The sequence below is a fragment of the Fusarium oxysporum genome, chromosome 14, assembly GCF_000149955.1.
Source record: "Fusarium oxysporum f. sp. lycopersici 4287 chromosome 14, whole genome shotgun sequence".
Lineage (NCBI taxonomy): Eukaryota > Fungi > Ascomycota > Sordariomycetes > Hypocreales > Nectriaceae > Fusarium > Fusarium oxysporum.
Window position 1 is genome coordinate 638544 of NC_030999.1, and position 24596 is coordinate 663139.

Sequence of the window (24596 nt, forward strand, 5' to 3'; positions counted from 1 at the left end):
CTTTGCAACCTGCCACTAAATGCGACAGTATATATATGCAGCAAGAAACTTTTGCGAGGAATCAACATAGTTCTTATCACCTTCCCTACCAGTTACTACTAGGGATGCATCGAGGTAAATTACCAGGAGGTAAATTACCAAAACCCCTAGGTAAATGACGGTCATAAACCCGAGGTTTATGACGCGTCATTTATCACGTGCTTCCAAGTACTATTTAGTGGCTACGAAACGGCGTCGGTGGAATGATATACGCACATACAGTCTGGTGTGCATTGGTATTCGTCGGGGATGAGGTACCGATCGCAGCAAAATTGCCTGTGCCGGTACAAGAGGTCCATACCCCCGTGCAACGGCTCCGTGTTCGTTTCTTCGCCAAAACTCCCAGACTTGCTACTTCAAATAGTTTCAGTGTCTCAGGCTCTTCATAGAGGGAATAAGGTTTGCCAGAGGTAAAGACTGCGACGGCGCCTTGACGGTCCAATGCATCCTTAGATGCTTTGCTAACACTATCCAACTTAGTGTTGATGAGCGGTTGTCGGCTGGGAATGACTTCGTGAAGCTGCCGATATGCGGTGCATTGCGTGTGAAGGTGTCGAAGTTGTTTGGAGGTGTGCTTCGCCATAGTCTTTGAGCAGAGCTTGCAGACTACACGGTTCAGCGTAAAGCCCTCTTCCGAAGCCGGCCGGAAATATTCGTCAATGCCATGAAGTTTAGGACGACCTCCCCGGTTGGTCATATTGACTTAGTAATGACCATAAATAGTTGTTGTCGGTGAAGAAATCTCAACAGCAACATCGGCGGGTGATGAAGCCTCCTCAGGGGTCGCAACAACTCATGGTCGTCCTCCACCCCAACCCCTTTTGGGATACTCACTAGGCCCAGTTAGGAAGGAAGTTCATGACGGTAAATTACCCGTCAGTTGGGGTTTATGACGTCAATTGGTAACTTGGGGTTTATGACGTCAAAAACGCATCCCTAGTTACTACTGGCATCCACATCAATATATTGTTTTATATTCAATCTTTATTATATGGATCTCTAACTATGTCCTTCTCACAGGATTCATTATCCCTTACCGTGCCTACAACGCCCTCCACGCCGAACCTCACCTTGCCGGCGCCCAGTGTTGCTTCCAGTGCTCCTCCGAGTATTGCCTCGATTCCCACCGAGAAACTTTCAATATGGACTTTCTTTCGATATGCCAGAGGTTCGGAGCCCGAGTTCAGGCTAAAGGAGAGATCGGATCGAAGTGGGAAGTCCTCAAATAAACGCCTACATTACTGTATCGCCTGTTGGGATAAGAAGAAGAGTTGGAGTACAATATACACATCAGGAGCCCGGGATCATCTTCGTCTCAATCACCCATCTCTGTGGAAGAGATGGCTGGATATGGAAGACCGGCAAACCTCTTCCAAGCCTAAATTAATGCCTGGCCAGCAGGTCATAAATTCGTTTTTGCTTCAAAAGGATGAGGCTTCGAGAGAACTGGTCCTCCGAGAGGCTTATGATCGGCCGCGGCATCTCCAGGCGTTGCTAGCACTCTGTGCTAGAAGGAGGCTTCCTCTCAATGCTATTGAGTGGCCAGAACTCCATGATCTCCTCCTCTCTGCTAATCCAGAGATCTCGGGTCTTGCACAGTTTAGCAGAAGAACATTCACTCGTGCTCTGGTTCTCAACTACGAGAGATATCGTCAAATACTCCAGAACAACATCCAGGAAGCTATTGGGGATATCCATATATCAACAGATATGTGGACATCTCCAGCTCGAAAGGCATACCTCTGCATCTGTGTTAGGTGGATCTCCCAGGATTACCAGTTCAAACACGGGATGCTAGCACTCCCACAGGTGCTCTTTAGCCACTCTGGAGAAATCCAGGCGGCCATCATCCTCCGCACCCTTAAATCATTCGGGATAACAACTAAACTCGGCTATCACACTGGAGATAACGCCACTTCAAACGATACTCTACTCATAGAGCTCTCTCGGTCTCTAAAACTTGAATTTGGAGTTCGTATCCACTAGCTTTTAGATGGGTATTCACTTATATCGAACAGATTGATTATGATCCAACCACGCACCGCATCCGCTGCCTCGATCATATTCTTAACCTTGCCCTTCAAGCCTTTCTCCTTGCCACCTCAAAAGAAGCACTCAAAGCTGCTCTGGCGGCTATTGAAGAGACGGAAGACACCGACCCTTACGAGCTATTCTCCGCCTATCTTGATGTACCGGTCGTTGAGGATAATCCGGCCTCTATAAGAGCTCATGAACAAGCCCAGAGAAGAGGGGGTAAAGTTAAAGCGAAACATAAAGGTTTCGAAGGCTGGGGTGCTACTACTGCGCTCCAGAAGCTTCATAACCTTGCTGTATGGCTTCGAAACAGCTCTATCCATCATGACCGATGGATAGAGGCTGTCGGCATTACATTGGGGATTGATAACGACACTCGATGGTCCTCATGGTATCACCTCATCAAGCGTACGACACGCAAGGAGCGAGAGATTAAGGACTTCATAGATAAACACCCTGAATGCGATAACTTTCGACTCAATGGTGTTGAGTGGGATACACTTAAGCGCACGGAGAGGTTTCTCTCTGTATTTGCTAGTGGTACGCTATGGGTTGAAGGCAGTGAGGCTTCATTATCCCAGAGCCTTACCCTGATGGATGCTATCCTCACCTTCTTTGAGGATCAGAAGGTTTATCCCATTTCATCAAGATAATGCATAAAGCTGATGTTTTATAGGTGCTGTATAAATCAGGCCCAGAGAAGGACCTCCGCATGGTTTATTCTATTGAGATGGGCTGGTTTATCCTTGGTAAATACTACGCCCTCGTTGAGTCAACGCCAGTATACGCCGCCGCGATGCTTCTCGATCCCTCGAAGCGGAAGCCTTATCTTCTTCAGAACTGACCTGAAGAGTGGCATCAGAAGACTATTGATGCTGCTTATTCGATCTGGCAGAAGGAATACGCGCATCTCCCTCATGAATTACTCTCTGCTGCTGCTGCTGATATCGATACGTTTCATCCATCCTCGAAGAAGAGGGTAGAGAATGAATTAGACCGGCTCAAACGTCGTCTAAGAGTTCAACCTACTTCGCAAGAGGATGAAGATATGTTTATGGCGTTTATTGAAGATAAAACTATCGATCTTGATGCTCTAAAGATAACTCCTCTTCAGTGGTGGTTAGTTCCAGAGCAGCGCCGGCGCTATCCTCGTCTCCACCGTATGGCCATCAATATCCTCTCAATCGCACCCTCATCCGCTGAACCAGAACAACAATTCTCGGGCGCACGCCGTACGCAGAGCTGGGATAGGCTTAGGTTATCGCCAGAGAACCTCCAGAGGTTAGAGTGCATGGGGAACTGGTTTGCAAGGAAGCTGATCTCTTCGGAGGAGCTACTAATGATGATGGTAGAGGCTGTGGACATGGAGGATGAGATGAATATTGATTTCGATGAGGAGGATTGGGGCGTATAATATAAAGTGGCATATGTCGAAAAATCGAGCATACATACAGCATCTACCTTCCCTACCTACCTTATGGTCTGCCCACCAATCTACCCATGGCCGGTACTCTACCCACTACTCTACCCGCTCTACCCGGGTAGGGTAGAGAAGTGGGTAGAGCTCCCTCTACTCTACAATGCCCAAGTATGCTGATGACTATTATGGCACACCTGACGCTGAAGAACGTCGACCAGATCCGGACGAGTTCGAGGAAGAATTTCACGAGCCTGAACTTCTAGAGGAGGACTGGCTTGAACTTGCCCGCCAGCTTCCCGACTGCCCACCAAGCCAAGAGGTGTTAGATTGGCGGCTGGGAATGGGCTCCACTTCCCTTATTGCAATATTATTCTTGTATCCAAAAGAGGGTGAAACCCCTCTTTTACAGACTGATCAAAGAATCAAGTCGACGATCAATAACATCACCACATTCTGGTCCACACTTGGATACACTCACCCCATCGTATTCGTGCGTATCTAACAAGAGGCAATATATCTTCTGGGTCGACGGGATATTGATATCCGATACGACTAGACGCCCCATGTCGGCCGCTACGCTGACCCAGGAATCGTTCAAGGCGACTATTGGCGCCACTTCATTGAGCAGCATCGTCTCTATATGGATGTTGAAGACCTGCCTTTAGACGTCCGTGATACGCTCAACCCGGAGCAGCGTGTAGTATACGATAGCTTTATTGGGCACTTCCAAAGCGGCAGCGAGGAGCAGATTCTACTCCATGTTGACGGTGGTGGTGGGACAGGCAAGTCCTACATGATCAAAGTCCTGTCTTCGCATCTTCAGAGGCTTGCAGGTAACCGGCCCAGTCCAGTCTGGAGAGTTGCACCTACCGGAGTTGCAAGCAACCAGATCATGGGGACAACATTACACTCTCTCCTCCGGCTACCCGTGGATAGGGCTTTTACAGAGCTATCCCCAGCAGATGCTAATGCTGTCCAGAATAAGCTACGCGACGTCAGGTATCTTGTGATTGATGAGAAAAGTATGTTGGGTCTGCGTCAGCTTTCGTGGATCGACAAACGCCTTCGCCAAGTCTTTCCTGGCAGAGCAACCGAATTCTTTGGCGGCATGAGCATCATCCTCGTTGGTGACTTCTTCCAGCTCCCGCCGGTTGCGAACAAGCCTCTCTACTTTGATGGGCCACTCAAGGACCTGCATGAGGTCTCTGGCCAGACAGCATATAGGGCATTCAACCACACCGTCTTCTTGAAGAAGGTCCAGCGGCAGCAGGGCGATGACCAGGCCGGCTTTCGTCTCGCGCTTTCAGAGCTACGTGGTCTCAAGTTATCCATTGCAGCGCTCTCAACAAGACAAGCCTAACCAAGACCAGACAAGCCAAGACAAGTCAAGCCAAGTCAAGTTGACGATCTTATCAAGCGAGACGGCTATTTTAGCTGACTTGACTTGTCTTGATACCGGCTTGGCAAGCACGAACCCTATAGCGGTCATAGCTACGGAGGTACGGCGGCTCGGATCGTAAAAATCCTGCTGGCACGTGTCAATATCAAGTCGCTCGCTCACAAATGAGTCAAGAATCGCTCTCATCGTGAACTTGTTCACGATGAGAGCGAGATCCGCCGCAGCCGGAAGCATCGCGTTTGCTACTTTTCGCGGGGGAACGGTCCGTTTCCGACCAGCTTCGAGACATCGACACCAACGAGATCCCTACCGAAGTTAGCTTGATGAGCAAGATCAAGATCCAACGCGAAGATTACGTACCGACCAAGTGGATACACAGGAAGAAGAGGGCGAGGTTGAGGATCCTTTCGAGTGGTGGCGGCAGAGAGAGAAGGACTTTCCACGGCTTGCGAGGATGGCGTACGATCTCCTATCTATACCTTCGATGGCGTGCGAGTGTGAGAGGGTCTTCAGCCTCGCCAAGCTCTTGGTTGGCACGCAGCGACACTCTCTCCAAGATCTGACGATGGAGATGCTCACTTGTGTAAAGTTTTGGCGGCGGAATCCCCTGATCTAAAGCCGAGCTCTTATTCTAGATGACTGTTTTGTCCGTAGATGCCAGTCTGCCGTTGAGCTCACGATGGCCGGCCTGCTTACTAACACGGCTTGAATAGGCTTGGCAAGATATCAAGTCAAGCCAAGTCAAGTCAAGTCAGACCGCTAACTTAACAAGTCAAGACAAGCTAGAGCTCTGGCTTGACTTGACTTGACTTGTTGAGAGCGCTGCTTTAAAAAGTATCCACATCCCAGCCACCAGGAGGTCGGACCATCTTAGCCACACTGTCTCAATAAGGGGATCATGGACTTCCTGCCACAGGGTATGGAAAGCTACTTGATCTATCTGTGCAGGAGAATCCTAGGCTGGAGAGGAATAGTTCCCGCTGACGGGATGACCTCTTGAAAGTAAAGCGCCTTTGTGCCGATGATATGCTGGATGAACTAGATAGAAGCGTTGCTGGAGGGAAGCTCTGCTGAGATCAACTGTATTGATGTCCATGGGACGTGCTTCACCGACAACTACTATAGAGCTGGCTACGAGTAGAGAGGTGCCTCTTGGAGGTAATGAGTACAGCAAGCGCTCGAGCATGTATACGGCTCCGATCCAAGTGGCCTTGCAGATGATCCGAGCGAGAATCAGCACGGCAGCGATTGTAGATAGTTTAGCTCAGCACGTCCTGTGCTCCATTAGGAGACTTTTTCGGGGCCAATGGCCCCAGACCAGGCCCCCCGGAGGAAAAAATATACATACATATACATACATACTTGGGACATTGATCGTTTGACGCCTTACACCTCCATTGGTTTTTAAAAATATCAGAACATAACCACATTATGACAAATGATCGCGAAGTAGCCCGTCACGGTCATCTGTCCAATTACTCTCTTCCTTTGAAACGATAATAGATTTTTTGGTTGGTTGATATCCAAGTCGGACACGAGGCTCTGTTTCAAAAACTTCAGCCTCACGCTGAATTCGACGTTGCTCTGTGCGGATAGCCCAGAGAAGCGTCATCAGAAGCTCACGTGACGGCAAAGCCATGTTAGTCAGATACTTTGTCAACTCGTCGTCTTGACCGCGCGAATCATTGGTTCCGCGCTCCAAGATCTCGAACTGATTCTCACGTCCTTCAGACACCAACCGCAATGCCACCAACGTCGCATCCGCAAGGGGACGCGCCAGGAAGGGGCTGCTGGATAGGATTTTCTTAAGGGACTTGAATCTCAGGTTCGTAGATCTTGGGCTCGAGGCCGTTGATCGCAGCGGCAAAGTCGCTCGTTGCCATAGGGTCTGACGAGATGGCGTTTGCGCCGTCGACGTCGAAGAGGTCGAAGTCTTCGTTGAGGTTGAACGTGAGAGCGTCACCAACCATATTATCGTCGCCAATAATTGAGGAGTTGAGTGAAGAGAGATACCCGCTCTCAAAGACAAGGCGATCTGCATCAGCGGTCGCTGACAGAAAGTAAGAGTCGCCAAGGCTGAAAGCAGCATCATCTGAAGCTGCAGGGGCCAGGCCGAGGTTGGCTCCACCGAGGTTAGCGATGACAGGAACGACTTGGGCATCTCCGCCGACATGTGACACTGCAGGTCGGACAACATCGCAGCAGGACGTTGTGTCAGGTCGGGAGAGGTGCTTTCAGTCTGTTCAGGCATGGCCTCCTTGATGGGCTCAGGGATCTCCTCGGATGCTTCAGCGACAGGTGATAGACAAGGAGAGAGTGTCGTAGGGTCGACAGTGGCGTTAGGAGAGATAAGTTCCTCCATAGCCTTGTGTGTGGTTTGAGAGCTGAAGAGCTCTTGTGATAGAGAGGGGTTCTCACGGAAAGACTCAAGGGGAGAAGAGTGGGCAGCGACACCTGATGAGCGTCGCATCTTCTCGAGTTCCATCATGAGTCTGGCGTTGGCTTCTTGAGCCTGCTTGAAAGCAGCCTTGAGTTCTTGGTTCCTCTTCTCAAGAGCCTCAACCTCTTGCCTCTTGCGTTCACGAGAAGACTGGGCAGCGCGGCGGTTTCGGAGAACACGCTCGACACGACGCTGCTCCTTTTCATCCTCAGTCTTGGCTCGTTTTCTGCGTGGGGTATTAGTAGAGCTGTTCATGATGTTACTAAGGTGGCGAAGTTCGTACCTAGGAGGAAGATGTGTCTTGGGCTCAGGAAGGACTTGTCCCCATGACTTGCGCTTCTTTGTGGTCTTCTTCTCAGGGGCGGGAGATGGTGATGGTGATGGTGTTGATGTAATGCCCTCCTCTTCCTTGATGTGGGTGAAAGAGGCTGTCTGATCTTCGGAATAAGACTTGGGGGTCATCATCTGCATTGGGTTCATGGTTGAACTAGCGCTAGGAGTGGTAACAGCGAATAGTGAGGCGTAACCATCTCCAGGGATTGACATGAGGGACTCGGCCGGCGAGTTGTCGAACTTGGCCAGTGGTGATTGTTGAAACTCCATTGTGATTGTTTGTGTTGATGTGTGATTAGGGTATGGTTGTTGTGTAGTTGATTCAAGTCAATTGATAGAAGCCGTTGTGGATGTGGGGATGATGCTCTCAATATCAGATATACATCAAAGTATTATGGGGATAGAGTAGCTGTTATTAGAAGTGTATGAGGCGTAGGCAGCGATATGATGTTCCACCATTAATCACAAGACTCGATCAAGTGTGAGTCAGTGACTAGCCTTGATTGTCGTTGCTTTGATAGATTAGATGAGTCAGTGTAATTGATGACGAATGGTGCTCAAGAGGTTATAAAGGAAAGGACAGAGTGTTCAGATCAAATCTCTTTGCTCTTCACAGATCACTCTCTACGCAACCACTCGTTCGCTGACTGGTTGGATGCTTGCTGGCTCGTCGGGTTGGCTTAGAACTTGGATCGATCAGGACAGCTTGGAGGGTGCGGATAGGCCCTCTTTATCACTTGAGGACACGTTGAGAGTTTGGAGGGGCATATCATGTTGCCTGAGGCACAAACCCCTGATCTGCCACCCCTGAGAGCTGTTTTGGTGACCCAAAGGGGGAAGGTGGCTCGGATACAGTGGGATGCAAGAAGTTGGAATTCAGGCGCAAGTACCCGCCACCGCGCTAAACCGATCAGGAGCTATCCCGTTGTTCTGTGTATGCCTAATCAAGTTAGCTAGCAGCCTACCCGGGCTAGATATCTTCCCAATATAGCTAGTCAGGCTTCTGGCAGGACTAGAGCGACAAGGCAGATACTTCATCTTGGATTCAAACTTATGGCATCCCACTGTAGGAACCCTTTTGGTGCCGGGATGTGGTTGTTGTCTTGGGTCTGGCAAGCCCATCCCCGGCCCTTGCTAAAACAGGCTTTCAGGGGGGGCGCAACGATCCATCAGTACCTGACGCGCCACCCAGTGATACTGTACGCACCGAGGGCGCTGTGCTCTGGCTCGTACCCCACCACGGGGAAGTAGGTAAGTAGGTACCTGGAGTTCCAGGGCTGCGCTGGACTGCACTGGTGGCTCAACCTTCAACTGCAGGGGGGCTGAGGAATCTCCCCACAGTGGCCTCCTGTGGGTGTAATTGGCGGAATAGACCTGACACAGCGCTCTACGAGACTTACCACGGACCCCACCGGCCGTTCGAGTTTCCAAAAAAGGGGGTGATCTATCGGAGGCCCGTGAGAGTCGTCCGACGTTAGTTGACGGACACGGAGACTGCGGTGCTAGATACGCCGTTCTATCTATGTACAGTAGGTGATGAACGGACCTAGTTACTCCTTGTGCCTCCTTTTGAGAATGGTGCGGCAGTTTTGTCATTACTTAGAAAAAGGCTGTGTGACTGAATAATGATTGGAGAGTTCTTTGACGTCGAACCAACCTATTTCAGCAGTGATGTTATTGGACTGGAGGGCTATTTGGATTGGACTGGAGTGGACGGAAAATGGCTGGACTGGATTTGGGTTTCTCGAAGATTTGGACTGGATTGGATTGATTGGTGTCGCACTGAGTGTGCTTAAAGGGTTAGAGTGAATATGATGAGCAGCAGCAAATGTGTTGATTGATGTCTTAAGTTGTCTCTTGTGCGGGGTATTCCATCCCGCACAGTTACTTAAAGCATAGCTAGATTACTAATGCCTACCCTGCGACAATTGGCAACCAGCTCCTGGAGCTCCAATGGTCTAACCTGATAAGGCAAAAGCTAAGCCTAATTGAGTGATCATGACGGGGCTCCCGTCGCAGACCACGACACGACGCGCGAACCATCGTTCCGCCACAGGGTTAACATCCAACGCGCGCAGATTGCTCTGCTATCAAAAGCATGGAAGCAAACGCGTCGGTCGGAACTTCAGCAGTCCTTCTGCTGTGGCAGACGTGTCTGAACAGTCCACTCACCAGCTATACCATGGCCACTATCTCCAGCTATTTCGGTGCTGCCGGCGGTCGCCGTCCTGATTCTGACAGAGTTATTCTTGCTCCAACCCATATTAGTCCTCGCCCAAACGACCCCGACGAATTCAAGTTGAATGGGAAGCAATATGTTCGCTACTCTGTTATGGCAAAGTCCCAGAAGCACACCAAGAAAAGGACACCAGTCGTCTGGCAGTATGGTGAAGACATACAACTCAAGCAGGACCCGACAAAGAGGTTCTGGTACTGCTATCTGTGCGAACAGCAGCAGCGCCAACAGGGACTTCCTATTTCCGGCAAGGTGTCACAGCGCAAGACCAGACCGGATCCCTGTAGGTCACGTGGCGATACGTTATCGCAGAACTTTAGAAGATCAGATAGAGGACCTCTAGAACGTAGCTCCTTGAGCTACGTCTTGTCAATAGAGCCTGACCTGCCTGCAGTGCCTACCCGTAGCAATAGATTCTGTTCCGCCTGAAGCGTTCCCCGTTCACCTGTATACCGAGCCCCACCCGTGACACAAGGGCAATTGTACAATTTGTACTGCCTTGGACCACCTGGAATCGAAACACCAAATCGATCGGGAGACTGGTGAGCACAGACATGCTGTCAGATATTAAGGTGAATCGTGTATATTTCTTGATTCTGTCGCAATCGAAGGACTATTGAGACCTTATATCTTCGACTGGTTCCTTCTAGGACTTGTCCTAAATGAAAGTCCTACGATCTAAGTTTAGGACTCCAAACTTTAATCCTGAACCCTAATCCTGAAGTTGAGGGTGAACCCTCCAACATTCAACAACTTTCATCCTCTGACCTGACACCCACCTCAATCACCGACTCGGCCTCCTCGTCCACATCCAACTCTATTTCTGCTTCCTTTGAGTCAGGGAGAGCTTCTCCAGCCGCTGGAGTCTCCGCCAGAGCCATGAATCGTCGGTTCGGGTTCGGTACCGCCTTTCTTTTCTTCCCTCGCTGCACCTGGGCCATCTGCTCCTCGAGGCCCGTAATCCGCGCATTCTGAACGGCCACCTTCATCTCTAAAGTTTCCAACCCCTTTGCGATCTTACTGTACTTCCGCCTGGTCGGACGACTGCGGTGTTTGGCCAACTCTCTCACCTGGCGGCTCGTTTTCGGCGTATCATCTGAGTGCAACTGAGGAGGGCTCGGCGTCTTGAACCGTTCCACCACTTTTTCTTTGTCTGGTTGAATTTCAGGATGCGTTAGAGCCTTGTGACGGTTTATAGGCCAATTTCCAGTAAATCTCCAACCGGATAAGATAATCTCTTTCCTCATGCCTGCCTCCCTGGCTTTCGCGTATGCCCGAATAAAGTTGACTTTGTCAACCGGCGCAGAATCGGTCAAACTAGCCAGCTTTTGGAGTTCTTTCCGATAAGCACCTTTGATGACATTAAAAATTCCATTGTCTAACGGTTGTAGACCATGGGAACAATGTGCTGGTAGGTAACAGCAGTAGACGTTGTTCAGAAAGCACGTGGCCATCCACTCATCCTGGATGCTAGTCAGCAATCTTATAGCGGGCGACTCCGCGGCGAAAACTCCGAAATGCTCACCTGCGCATGGCTTCCGTGACCGTCAATGATAATGAGTCTCGCATCCGATGCATCACGAGGCTCTGTTTGAGGTAGATAGACCGGGCCTTTGGGGTATACAATCGTGAATCACCCTTACGGTTCGATACCGGTTTTTCATGCCCCTACGATCGAACGAGGAAGGGCAAGGCTAAGCCCAAAAGCAGCCTGTAGGTCAGGGCCGAGAAGGATCTAGCCATACCAAGGGGCTGTGATTCTCATCAAGCCGACAATGTTGATGATGTATGATAAGCGGCTTGGCTTGGGATTACTTGTTTGTTACTTGGCGTTTGAGGAAGTGGAATGGGAAATTTGATGGCGTCTGGGTCATAGTCCTGTCGGCGAACGTATATTGCAGCTGAATGACGTCGCTTAGCCGTGCTTGCACCCTGAACTTGGCGCCTCCTGCTCAGTGATTCGTTGTGACATGTAGGTCAGGGATTGGAGGAAGTCAAAGTGGTGTCTCGTGAGAACCATCGTCACTCCAGCAGCAGGGACCTCATTGGTCTGAAGGTATGTCGCATTAAACAGCCTCCGCATGAGGGCCGGCATCAAATAGATATCCTGTATATCAACGTGTCGCAGCCTTGTGGTGGTTGCCAAACTCGCGGATATCACAAGACATATTGTTTGCCGTGTGCGGTCGAGGGATTCCGGCCGCAGATTGGCGCGGCGATTGCATAATATGCGGCGCAGGCTGTTGGTGTTCCATATAATGTCCTGGAAGGCCCACCACGGCGGTCTGCGGCGGCGAGATCATGTTTGGAGCTGTCTGGGCTCCAGATCGAGGACGAGAGATGTTTGATAATCGTATGGGTGGCAATTGGTTTTCCATTCCCGGAAATTGCGGTGAGGCGGTCCCTGTTGGTGGACAATGACGCTGGGGAATATAGCCCTGTCCCTGCATCTCATGGCTTTGATGTGAAAAGTGACTGAAAGAATGGTGAGGCGGTCCCGGCAGCCGCACTGGAACAGCATAGGGACCCCGCGGTGATGGAACAGGACGGTGATTTGGATGCCCTTGATAGGCTGAAGCAGGGTGAGGGATTTCCCCAGGAACTTGTCGAGGAGAGTGCATCAGCTGTGAAGCAGGATGCCCTTGAAAACCAGACTGTGATCGCTGAATTCCGGTCGCTGCTTGATGAGGAGAATGCATTGGCTGTGATTCTGGATGACCTGAGTAAGCCGAAGAAGGGCGAAGGACTTCATTTGAAGCTTGTCGTCGTGACGCGTGCGGCTGTGATCCAATGTGCCCTTGGGATGCAGAACCAGGTTGGTAGGCTTCCGCCACGGCGTGGCTAGGAGAAGGCATTGGCTGTTGCCCAGCATGTCCCGCAGAACCAGGCCGAGACATCGACAAGGCAGCCTGTTGTTGCGCTAACATGGAATTGGGGAGACAGTGTCCATCCAGCTGCGAAGCGGGCTGGGGGACAACCATAGGCGGCAAGCGGGGTGAGTTTTGGAGTGCCGGGGAAGTAGGTTGGGAAGCATATCTGGCAGGTGGCTGACGAGAGAGTATCTGTGCTGGTCCCTCTGGCTGAGGCCCTGGAGTGTTCTCGGCAATAAAAGGATGCTGGGAAGTAGCACTGGGAGCCTGGTCTTGTGACAGCATGGCCTGCGGGGCTCCGTGGCTCTTTGTTGTTGAAACTGGCGGTCTAGGTGACGGTCTCTCCCGAGGGAGCGGGCGGCGCGGAGCTGGAGCTTCAGGTCTGGCAGCAGACGTAACGGGCGGCGTTTCTGAATGTCTTTGATGAGCTGCTGGCATGTGTGTAGGACTGTTCGTCGCTGCTTGCTGTCCAGATGTCACGGGCCGTGACCACGCTTCACTGACTGCTTGACGGTTGAGCAAAACAATGTCAACTGAAGGCTTGGATGATACCTTGGGCCTTGTCACACGTGGACGTTCGCTAGGTTGGGAACTGTTGACCAAAGCCTGTGAATATGCCTTGGGCTGAGCTGCATGAGGATGTCTCAAGACTTCAGAGCGAGTCTGAGCATCTTCTGGCGATGAATTCCCTACCGGTGAGGGGCGAGGAGGTACCAGGGCCTGCGATGTCTGCGAAGTCGGCCGTACGTTGTTTGGCTGTTCGCTGTTAGACACAGCAGGTCCAGGGGACATTACTACTTGCGCTGCGAGCCGCTCTTGCGCTGTTGGGGCATGGAGCGGGGGCTCCGAAGTCGATGGTTGAGATGATGAAGGGGGGCGGGATGATGTCGGAGACCTGGTTGCTGGAGGCTGAGATGATGGTGGTGATTGTGAAGTTACCGTTGGCTGAGATGGTGCGGGTCGACGCGCTAGAGCCGAAGATTGTGATGCTCCTGATCGCTGTGGTGTCGTCGATGCCCATGAATTATCCAGTGGCCACGATGAAACCGGATGCTGTAACCCTGTAGACGGGCGTTGCCGTGTTGGTGATCGTGGTACTAATGGCTGAGAAGTTGTTGGAGGCTGCGACGTCATTGGCAGCTGTAAAGACGTCGATATTGGCGGCGCTGTCGATGTGGACGGTATTGTCATTGGCAGCGACATTATGGGCGGACGAGATATAACACGTGACTGTGATAGCGATGACATTTGCGACTGCGCAACGAGCGCGTTGTGATTCGGTGTCCCTGATCGACCCTGTCTCGAAGCAGGTTGAATCTGCGGCCGTGAATCAACCACATCGCTTGACAAGCTCTCTGACAAGGAAGAAGCTCGACCCATACCGGCGTAAGAAAGGCGTGGCTGTGGAGTTTTATCATGAGAAGATTCCGTAGCAACAGAAGAGCGCTGAAGCTGAATCTCCTCCCGTGTCTCATTACCAGAGTTATTTTCCGCTTGGGCAAGACTTGCTTTCTCGAGTGTAGGCGAGGTTGACGAAATTTCCTCCTGTTTCGTGTTGACAACGTCATTTGCTACTCGGGAAAGACTAATTGTCTCAAAGGCAGGTGTAGGTGTCAGGTTTTGATTGAGGTCTCTCTGTTGAGACTGTGAAAACTGGAACTCCAAGTCCTCGCCTTCGAGTAGGAGAGTCTCTAAGTCGGCACTGGATAGGCGTTCTTCTCTTGCTTCGTCAGGGAAGCTTTCCTCCTCTCGTTTCACGCTGATTTCTTCCGGCTCCTTCGGGGACGAGACGTTCTCGGCTGGATCTTCCTGAGTATTAAGAATAATTTCTTGATTGTCCTCATTAGACTTTGAGTCGTTCTGCTGCAGAGGTTCCTGGGTCGCATCTTCGGGAGTTTCCATCACAACATCCTCGCTATCCTCGTTTGGTGATTGGGTAGCGCTTTCAGTAGGGTTTTCCGGCGAGCTCATGACGATATCTTCGTCCTCGACGGCATCGGGCTGCACGGGTGGCTGGGTGGCTTTCTCAGATTCTAGTTGGGTGCCCTGCGCTTCTTCGGGTTCTAGCTCGGTATCCTTCTGTACTTCTTCACTCTGCTCAGTCGCGTCGGCCTCTTCAGCCTGATAAGCAGCATGTGCTTCTTGGGCTGCGTTAGGCGTAACAGTCTCAGCGTTCTGGGCACATTGGAAATCCGTCGAAGATTCTGCAACTGGTGATCGAGGCGTAAGATCTAATGTTGAGTCTATAGAAAGGCTATGTCAGAAATAACACCTCATACGCAGTTAGTATACTCACTGTCATCAGCCGAGTCTGGAATCTCATCATCTGGACTAAACCGCTTCCGCTGCTGAGCCGCCTCCCGCTGCTTGAGATATTCAACAGCCTGGCCGCTATGCTCAAATATCAACGCTTTTTCCTCATCCCATCGCTGGATTTTTTCGATAGGAATCCAAGCAACATGGTTCAAGTCAGGAAATTCAAGACCCTCAAAGAACATGAACAGGAAGTGTTGTTCTGAAGCGTCTGGTCCTCCATCTTCGTAACCCTCTGCCCAGGAGAATGACTTGCTGGAGCTGTCGTACTCATAACAAGGCGGTATGTTGCTGAGTAAACCCATCGCCTCGAGCGATTCGTCTATTCCAACGGATTCGGGATCTTGCAGAGGAATATACAAACCAGCATACCACTGCTTCGACGCGGACCAGTAGATGATGTAGACATCTCCAGCGACCAAGTCGTGAGGATCGCTGGAGTTTTGGGTCTTGCGTCTTGACCGCCTTGACCTGCTCTTTTTTACGGCGTGGCTGGTGTTCTTGCGTGGTCTCTCAGGTGAAGGTGAATCAGTTCGAACGCGGATGGAGTCTCTCGCTCCTCTTTCACCTATTTCAAATGCTTCCTTGGCGGCTTTGTTGTTTTGAATGAGTTTTTCATCGTCGCAACCGATAACCTCATAGCCAAAGTGCTCAACAACAGTCTCGAATGAAGGGTTCTGATGGTGATGCTTCTCTGACAAATGCGCCAAACCTGCCTGTAGCGGACTGTCGTCGAAATGGATGTCGTGATCCTCACATCGCAAGATGTAAAACTTGGCCGGGCGCACTGGGTCCTCGGGGATCCGGATAATGGTGTGTTTCTTGGCAGCGCGTCTGTTTTGGTAGACGGCATTGAAATGTATGGAATTTCTTGTACCTTCAATGCGCGGTCGCTTCTGAGGAGTGCGCGGGTTACTGCCTCGCTTCCTCTTACGCGTCTCTGACTGTAAAATGATGGTAAGCAAAATGAGACGATGAGCGCGTAAGCAAGCGATGGCTAATCGAATCGGACCTCAAAAACTCCATTGCGATCCGGGATGAGCACCGCCCCTCTCCTCTTCATTTTCATTCGCGACCTGCGCGGTGTGTCCGGATCAGCATCTGGTGAATCTCCGATGAGACCTAGAGCTGATGTGTCGATGCCCATGTTGCCGTTAGCGGGGAGGTCGAATTCTCTATAAAGGTTAAAGATGTTGTTGATGAGAGAATTTGCTTTCATCTCGTCTTCGTGGGCGTGCGCCACATGAGCATCCCTGCACATGCGGTCCCAGTCCGTCCTAAGCGGTCTTAACTCAGTCTCGAGAGCATCCAACTCGTCAGTCTTTGCTTGGCGCCGGGCCTTGTCTTCTTCCTTGTCGATTGCTTTGACTTCTCGATAGACTGTCTCGAATTTTGCCTCCAGTTCTTGGAGATGACGAGGTTGGCTCAGTGATTGCATGACGGGTCAACTGTCTCTATCTCCTGAGTGCGTGAAGCCCTCCAATGTGGTCACGACAAGGACGTCAGGCCAATCAGAGTTCTCGTTAAAAGCGATACCTCACTCTCGCCTATCTTTCGCCCAAGACTTAAGTAGACGTATGATAAGACCTTAACAGTCACACTCCCTAAGGTCCCGTATAAAGGGCGCTAGCTGTTAAAGGCATAACACTGGGGCGGGGTACGCCTTGGAGGGCTTCACGCACTCAGGAGATACTGTAATTTCATTCCGTACTCAATGTTCTAACTGCATTAGTCTAAGATTCAGCCACCCCGATCTATTTATAGCCAGACCGGTCCGACCATTGTCTTGAGAAATTGTTGAATACTGGTGAAAATGAGACCGGCTAACCGGCTGACCGAACTACCGGTCAGAGAGCTGTCTCAGCACTGTAACAACCTCTTAGATAGGTCATTACTGAACAGATAGAAATAGGGTTCCAACCCAACTATCGGACAGAGAGTGGAATACACACAATAGACCCCTATATCTGACAGAAATCCTCAGACCAGGCCATTCCGATCACTGTTTGGAGCACTGAAGTCCACGATGACTCTGTGCCCTGAAGTCAAGGTGGATGGGGGCATGTTGGAAGAATTGATGGTTCCCCCTCAACTTCAGGATGAAGGTTCAAGATTAAAGTTAAAGTTTGATGTCCTAAAACCCAAATCGTAGGACTGTCATCTAGGACTCTAGGACTCAAATCCTAGAAAGAATCAGTCGAAGATATAAGGCCTCAAAGGTCCTTCGACTACAAAAAAATAAAAATAATAATAAGAACAATCAATTGTTAACCGCACTCAGCATCCCTGCGTAATCCAACAACACATACTTGACGGACCCAGGGTCAGTATTCACAATCAATGTGGTGTTTACTTGAGGAAGAAAGGATGCAAAGGAAATGCTAATTAAGGGGTTTTAAGTTTAAAATAGCAGTAGAAGGAATTCTAAAGAGCGGAGCCTTTATGTTGTACAGTGGGATGCAATAAGTTTGAATACCGGGCGTGTATCATCTTTCGCCGCTAGCCTCTTTGAGCCAGCTACAACGTGCATATCAGCTTTTGCACGGCTAATAAGTATATAGTGATTGGTTAGATCAAGCTTCTTTCTTAGATTAGAAGCGGGCTGAACTCCAAATAGGCTAGACAGGGGGTAACAGTACTTCAAAAGGTATTCAAACTTATTGCATCCCACTGTAACAGTAGGGTGTCTCAGATTGGCCTGTCTAAGCCAAGGGAAAAAAGAGGAAAGAGAGCAACAGTTGCGTCCCTTTAGGGGCGTTACTTTTAGTGAAAGCCGAGTGAATCCCCGGCCGGCACTTAGCTAACCTGCCTGAGACCCCACTAATAAAACTTTAATTCCTCCGGGGCTTCCGTACGAGGTCTCTTCGCTCGTGCACCATGCGCCCTCGGCTGTCGGCATGGAACTCAGTGTAATCTCTTTATACTTTAACAAAGATTTTAGACTTTACTTGCTACTACGCATGATATACTAGGGTGGTTGAACGTATTTGCAGCACGGTTGGGTACTGTAGGGCAAACAATCGATGGTCTGATCCTACAAGCGCGCCAACTAATACAGCCAAAGAAAACGCTACAAGATAACTGATGGAGGGGAGGGACCGAACTGGCCGCGTCGTACAGTGGGATGCAATAAGTTTGAATACCGGGCGTGTATCTTCTTTTGCCACTAGCCTCTTTGAGCCAGCTTCCACGTGCATATCAGTTTTTGCACGGCTAATAAGAATAGAGTGATTGGCTAGATCGAGCTTCTCCCTCAGATTAGAAGCAGGCTAAACTCCAATAGGCTAGACAGGGAGTATCAGTACTTCAAAAGGTATTCAAACTTATTGTATCCCACTGTATGAAGCGGCTCTTAATAGTAATGCAGGTACCCAAATGCGAGCATAGCTAATAATAACCTTTTTGCTAAGGTTGCTTAAGAAATCGCACGAATTAAGTCACTGTTTGTGGGTCGGATCATGATTATGCGTTTATGCAGGGTCGCGGCTCTGTGGACTGCGCCATGTCGATGCAGAAACAGAAGAACTACAGCTTCTTCTTTGAGAAGGGAAACCGTTGAAAGGTCCTGATAAAATCGTTGGTAAAGTCTAGGATCAGGGATGAGACGGCCGACGAAATTGCTACTGCGTAGCGAGAACTAATAGTCTCACGAAGCGGAGTGTGACAGTCTAGATAGAGTTGCCCCTGCATAAATCCCCAAGTATATTTTTGATGGGATATTCGATGGCTTACAGGATCGATCACAAGCAATTGCTGATCAGACCATTTTGAACTTTCGACTGCGGGATTTGTGAAAGCCAAGATGTCGGCTGCAGAAGAACACTGCTATTATTAGAAAAATGTCTTGGTCGATGGTGAGTATGCATATTTGCTTCTCTGGAGTTGGCCATAAACCGGACCGGGTGTTGAGGATTGTATGGCCCAATGGTTCGAGTGCGTGGATCGACCGGACCCAGTATGCGACCGCAGTTTGTGAATGCGCATGCTTACTTTGTTGTGACAATAAATGAGCCAAGCAAAAGACGTACCAATCAAAGCTCAAACATTTAATGCTGACGACCGAGCACTGACAAGGATGCGGTCAGATATTGGAAATTAGAGACACAAAAGTCATCTGCAGTTCAAAAATACGGGGTCGTACAGCAGAAGTGGCCACTCATGTTATGTTATGTTATGTATATTTTTCGTCCGGGGGGCCAAAGGCCCCGAAAAGTCTCCTACTGGAGCACAGGACGTGCTGAGCTAAACTATCTACAATTGCTGTCGCGCTGGACTCCTCCTAGAATACCCGCCATGTCCACTCGCATCAACGGAGAGCCTCTCGAGCTCCTTCCCCCGAGGGCACCTTCCTACTCGTAGCCAGCTCTACGGTAGGTTCAAGCACATCATCTTGGATGTCAAAGCAGGTGATTCAGGAGATATCCCCATGCAACTGCGATTCCATCTAGTTCATCCAGCATATCATCGGCACGAAGGCGCATTACTTTCAAGAGATCATCCCGTCAGCGGGAACTATTCCTCTCCAGCCTAGAATTCTCTTGCACAGATAGATCAAGTAGCTTTCCATGCCCAAAGGCAGGAGAACCATAACCCCTAAGATCGCCAGTAGCTGCAACCTAGGACCATACATCCTTGGGGAAACCCCTCGCGGGGAAAAACCCAAGGCGGCTAGAACGCTGCTCTGTGGACAAGGCAGTCGCCTCGTTCCACGGTCTCCAGGTAAGCTCTGTACCGTTTTGACCCAACGGTTTGGTCTAGTGGTCTCAGCCAGTGAGACAGATTGTCAAAGCCTGGCGGTGTTCCAGGCAGCAGCCGAGGCTGCAGAAAGAAAGAGGTTCTCTGGGCAGTATGCGTACTGCAGAGGTCGGTCATGCAGCGTTTGAGCTACGAAAAGGGCAGCGAGCCATTTGAGGCCCGTGCGTCGAAGTTGGGGGCAACTGAGGGCCCAGAAAGTCGAGCAGCTGACGGCTGCTGGTCTTGTTTGGCAGCCGAAGCCACAAAGGTCGGTCGAGGCAGCGTTGGGCTGCAGGTGAGGATGTGGGTGAGGATGCGATGACCCTCAACTGTCGAGCGGTAGAATGCCGCAAGTGTCGTCTGGGCAGCCGAGGCTGCAGATGTCGGTTGTGCGGGAGATCGAAGGGGCGCAGAGCCCGGAATGTCGAAGGCTCGCGAAGCCGTAATGTCGAGGTAGGAAGAAGCCGCAGATATCACAAAGGAAATGGTGCCCGAAGGCGATGTCAAGAGCTCGCGGAGCTCAGTGTCGTTGGAGACACATGTCACGAAGAAAGGTCAACTCTCTGAAATCCCTTTCTTCCAGCAGCTGTTAGGGTCCCGCTAAGCCCACAGCTGTCTTTGCTGCCATTTTGGCCTGCAAAAACTTTCTGCCCTAGCAGCGCGCTAACAGCGGGTGCCAAGGAAAAAATGTTTTAAAGGGGAGAGTTGGAAGTGGCCACTCATGTATGTATGTATGTATGTGTATTTTTCGTCCGGGGGGCCATCGGCCCCGAAAAGTCCCCTACTGGGGCACAGGACGTGCTGAGCTAGGGGAATCGAGATCTATCTCCACGCTAAATACAGAATGCTATTGGTTGAAAGAGGATTAGTCATTCGCGACGCGAAATTAAACTCCCCCGTCGGAACGCAGTTTCTGCAAACGCGTCAATAGACCACGTACACTATCCAGCATATCATCGGCACAAAAGGCGCATCGTATCGAGCCTGTTACCCGTCAGCGGGATGGCCAGGCGCGGCTACTGAACAGTAGCAGCAAGACAAGCCTGGGACCAGGCAGGCTATGGTAATGTCATGACTGCGGCAGCTCGAGGCTGCCTCGAGTGGTCACGGTCAGATGGAGTGTGTTGCAGCGTCCTCCATCTGGCCGAGCCCAGGTGTAAGAAGAGGTTACAAAAGAAAGGGAAAGAGAAGAAGATAAATGAGAGAAGAGACGCGAGTGCGTCTCGAGCCGGTCTTGTCTAGTGACGAGGGCAGATCCTGTCGAAGAAGGCGCTTGTCTTAACAAGCTTGACGAACTTGACGAAATCCTTACCTATTGCTAGGTTGACTGCTGCATTCGGTGAGGGTCCCAACCTCATCCGATGACGCGGCGGTACCTTTCTGCAGTAGAAGATATGATCGGGTGCTTTGTGTCGGTTGCACGAGCAGACCAGGTGTGCGTCGCCATGGTCGAACCTCTCGTGATATGCGGCGTAATCCCCGTGGAGGGATCTCGCTGCCAGCAGACGGTGCAAGACTGCGCGCGGGAGCGAGAGCTCCGGCGGGCAGCCTGTGGTCGCCTTGAGATTGAGTCTCTTGTACTGCTCAGGGGCAGAGGTGGACCACCACGTCTCGAATGCTTCTTTCGGTTTCCGTCTTGCGATCCTTCGCAAGTATGTTAGTGTTGGCTGAGCCCCCTCTGGCCCGGGGGCTGATGACGCTGCTTTGGCCAGTTTATCGGCCTGTTCGTTGCCCGGGATGTCGGCGTGTCCTGGCACCCAGCGTACCTCTGTGGCTCCATGCGAAGCCGCTAGTGCCTGAAACTCGAGAAAGACGTCCTGTGAGGAGTCGGACGGTGTGCCTCGCAGGCATGTAGCAGCCGCGAGATTGTCTAGGCAGATTATGATGTTTCGTGAAACTGATTCTTGTAGGTTTAGAGCGGCCTTCAAGCCCTCGAGTGCCCCTGTAGCTTCGGCATCGAAGACCTCTGCAGGTCCAAGGCGACCAGATCCGTGGAGAATGGGGAGACTGTCCTGATGAATAGCAAAGCCATAGCTGGCAGCTCCCTGAGAAGAGAGAGAGCCATCTGAGTATACGACTAGGGTAAGCGGGTCGAGTGACTGCACCCAACGGAGGAAAGCGTCGGCCGTTTCCTTCTTCGATGCTGTCTGCAGCGGTGGCATTTGTTCTTGGTTGAAGCATTGCTGAATGAGCTTCGGTCGCGCACACGGCGCAAGGAGCTCATCTGTACGTCGAAGACGTGTTCGGAAGCTGCTTTCCGTCTGTGCTTGATATTTTCGTTTGATGAGGTCGTGGTAAGCAGGTTGGCTGGGCGAACGCGTTCGGCTCGCCAGAGGGTGAGCCTCATCAAGCGATTTGAGCCGTGCAGAGAATCGGAGTCGCCGTGCTTCAAGGAGTTGCGCGACTGGCGGTATCCCACTTTCTCGGTGGAGAGCAGCAGTAGGTGTTGTCTTCCAGACGGGAAGTATAGCTCTCATGGCCTGGTTCATGGCTTTGGTCATTCTCTGTATGAGATGCTGGTTGCTCGATGGTATGTCTTTCGTAGGCTGGTTCCACCGCGGCCTGGATGTTCCCGAGTACCACGCCTCGGAGCCGTGGAGCAGCACGGGCTTGACACATGCTCTGACGGCACTCCGCACGGCGCTCGGCAGAGGGCCGTGTATCGTATTGGTCAGTCCTCGCAAGTGGTAGGCGACGGCCTTTGCCTTCGCCGCCCACTTCTCTACATGGATCCGGAAGGATAGCCTGCTGTCAAGCCAGATGCCCAGCCAGCGTAGGGCTGGCTCGGGATGTTTCTCGATATCTCCGTGACGTACCGCTGGAGCGGTCCTGGGTTTGCTGCGAGAGAAGTGCATGACTTCGGTCTTCCTCGAGTCGAAGGAGACGCCGTTTGTCGCGCCCCAGCGCACCATCTCGTCGATGGCCCTGGAAGCCATAGCGGCAGTTTCATCTACTGTATCGCCTACGGATAGGATGGCTGTATCGTCGGCATAGCCAAAGCGGCCTTGGGGGTTGCCGAGTCGGTAGATGGGCTCTGTATAGAGCAGGAAAAGAATCGGCGATACAGGCGACCCCTGAGGGAGGCCGCACTGGAGAGGAGAGGAGGATGTGAGGGTGTCTTGATATCTGACACGGGCCGATCGGCCACTCATAAAGGACCCAGCCCATCTAGCCAGATGATCGGGCCAGCCTTGTACGCGTAGACGCAGAACCAGCCTGTTTCGCATGACGGTGTCGAATGCGCCTTGGATATCCATCGTGACCAGAGTGGCCACCTTCTTGCGTGCGAATGCCTCTTCGATATCATGGATCAGGGCGGCCACTAGGTCTGTTGCCGACCTTTTGGGGAGAGCACCAGCTTGTTGTGGGTGAAGAACACTGAAGTGAATGGCTGCCCACGCAAGACGGCGTGCGATCAGCCGTTCTAGACCCTTGCCGAGGCAGGAGAGCAGAGAGATAGGTCGCCAAGCCCGTGGCGACGTGAGATCTCGGCGTCCGGGTTTGGCGATCATGACCACTTCCGCCTCCCTAAATGGTTTCGGATGGTGGCCTACAGAGAGGCATTTTTCGAACAGGCGGCGGACGTGCGTCCCAATGATATGCCATACGGCTTTAAGAAGGTTAACGGTGATATTATCTGATCCTGGAGATGTATTGCCTGTGTGGAGGGTCGCATACTGTGCCTCATCTAGGGAGATTTCGACGGGAAACGGGATCGGTCTAAGAGGAGAGATGAGCATCCAAGGGTCTTGGATGTCGTCGTCTGCCGTTCGTCGTTCCAGCGTGGCTCGTCGGAGAGCGTTAGCCTTATCTATCTGAGATTCGTAGACGACATCGTCAACCTGCAATGGTGGCGGCTGGAAGGGCCCTGGGGACTTCAGCCACCGAACGGCTTTGAAAACAGAGCTACTGTCGGAGAAGGTGTCGATGAGATTCCGCCAGTAGAGCCTTTTGGCTCGGCGGACTACGCGATGGAAGTCTCGTTTGGCGATTTGGACTTCCTCGTTGAAGCCAAAAGGGTAGAGTCTTCTGATTGCACGAAATGCAGCCGCGGCGCCGGCGCATTCTTCGGTCCACCAGGGAGCAGTTCGTGCACCCTTCCGTGTAGGCCGGCCAGCTGCCTTCGCTGCCGATGTTAGGAGTTTCACGAGTGCAGAGGCAAGCTCATCAAGCTCGGATGGGGTCGAATCAGCTGTAGGGAGTCCAGCGGCTCCAAGCTCTACGATCTCAGCGAATCGTTTGAGCTCGTCATCTGTTGTCACCCGAACCCGGCCCGGTTGCATCGGGGCTAGTCCCGCATCGGGAAGCGTAAGGCTGAGCGTGAAGTGGTCGGAGCTAGTGGCAAGGTGATCTTCGACAGTAGCTTCAGCAAGTGACATATTAGTAAAGGCAAGATCGATCGTGTTGCCGTGTGGGTTTGTTGGAATATCTGGAATGTTAAGTAGGTCGAGATCATTTTCTGATGCCCAGTCTGCAATTTCTTGGCCACGGTTCGTCGCTTGTCCCGTCTGCCAAGTATGATGTCTGGCGTTAAAGTCGCCGGCGATAAGGCAGCGTTCCGGAACAGGCCATCGTATCAGTATGTTCAGGGCATCACTCTCGTCGTTCTGACGATAGAAGTTAACTATCGTCATGCCGTTGATTGTAAGCCATAGAATATCCCGAGTCTGAAAGGGCCGGATCTGATCAGCCAGGAGCCTTGGGTCTCGTCGGACATATGTCATGACTCTAGGCCGAGTGTCGTTACCGTCCCATGTCTCGACAGGTGTGAACGTGTC

The 24596-nt window shown here is 51.4% G+C and overlaps 5 protein-coding genes across 8 annotated transcripts; 2 read left to right on the forward strand and 3 right to left on the reverse strand.

Moving 5' to 3' along the window:
* Positions 1 to 214: 214 nt before the first annotated feature.
* FOXG_21521 (uncharacterized protein) lies at positions 215 to 774 on the reverse strand (the record flags this gene model as incomplete). Its single annotated transcript, XM_018401865.1, has 1 exon — positions 215 to 774. The coding sequence occupies exon 1, from the start codon at positions 734 to 736 to the stop codon at positions 215 to 217; it is 522 nt and encodes a 173-aa protein (XP_018253939.1). The 5' UTR covers positions 737 to 774.
* A 5923-nt stretch (positions 775 to 6697) lies between these two features.
* On the reverse strand, positions 6698 to 7935 carry FOXG_14230 (uncharacterized protein; the record flags this gene model as incomplete). Its single annotated transcript, XM_018394308.1, has 3 exons — positions 6698 to 7071; positions 7101 to 7558; positions 7616 to 7935. 3 exons carry the CDS (start codon positions 7933 to 7935, stop codon positions 6698 to 6700), a joined length of 1152 nt encoding a protein of 383 aa, XP_018253940.1.
* Positions 7936 to 9704: 1769 nt separating this feature from the next.
* FOXG_14231 (uncharacterized protein) lies at positions 9705 to 10330 on the forward strand (the record flags this gene model as incomplete). The annotated part of the gene is made up of 1 exon (XM_018394309.1): positions 9705 to 10330. Exon 1 carries the CDS (start codon positions 9764 to 9766, stop codon positions 10328 to 10330), a length of 567 nt encoding a protein of 188 aa, XP_018253941.1. The 5' UTR covers positions 9705 to 9763.
* Positions 10331 to 10459: 129 nt separating this feature from the next.
* FOXG_14233 (uncharacterized protein) lies at positions 10460 to 16598 on the reverse strand. 4 transcript variants are annotated; one of them, XM_018394311.1, is made up of 4 exons: positions 16097 to 16598; positions 15068 to 16028; positions 11427 to 15014; positions 10460 to 11364 (listed from the first exon to the last, which is right to left on the reverse strand). In XM_018394311.1, exons 1-3 carry the CDS (start codon positions 16520 to 16522, stop codon positions 12016 to 12018), a joined length of 4386 nt encoding a protein of 1461 aa, XP_018253943.1. In that variant the 5' UTR covers positions 16523 to 16598; the 3' UTR covers positions 10460 to 11364; positions 11427 to 12015. The 4 variants fall into 4 exon arrangements, with proteins under 4 accessions (XP_018253943.1, XP_018253942.1, XP_018253945.1 ...); XM_018394310.1 differs by having other exon boundaries at positions 10460 to 15014; XM_018394313.1 differs by having other exon boundaries at positions 15068 to 16598.
* Positions 16599 to 19954: 3356 nt separating this feature from the next.
* FOXG_21522 (uncharacterized protein) lies at positions 19955 to 20140 on the forward strand (the record flags this gene model as incomplete). The annotated part of the gene is made up of 2 exons (XM_018401866.1): positions 19955 to 20000; positions 20073 to 20140. 2 exons carry the CDS (start codon positions 19955 to 19957, stop codon positions 20138 to 20140), a joined length of 114 nt encoding a protein of 37 aa, XP_018253946.1.
* Positions 20141 to 24596: the final 4456 nt, after the last annotated feature.

Bases quoted from the DNA above. Each gene is read 5' to 3' on its own strand.
- FOXG_14233 (XM_018394311.1), bottom strand. From the start codon at position 16,522: ATGCAATCACTGAGCCAACCTCGTCATCTCCAAGAACTGGAGGCAAAA. The intron at 16,029-16,096 runs GTCCGATTCGAT...ATCATTTTACAG, and splicing joins ATCGCAATGGAGTTTTTGAG to TCAGAGACGCGTAAGAGGAA. The intron at 15,015-15,067 runs GTGAGTATACTA...GCCTTTCTATAG, and splicing joins TCCAGACTCGGCTGATGACA to ACTCAACATTAGATCTTACG.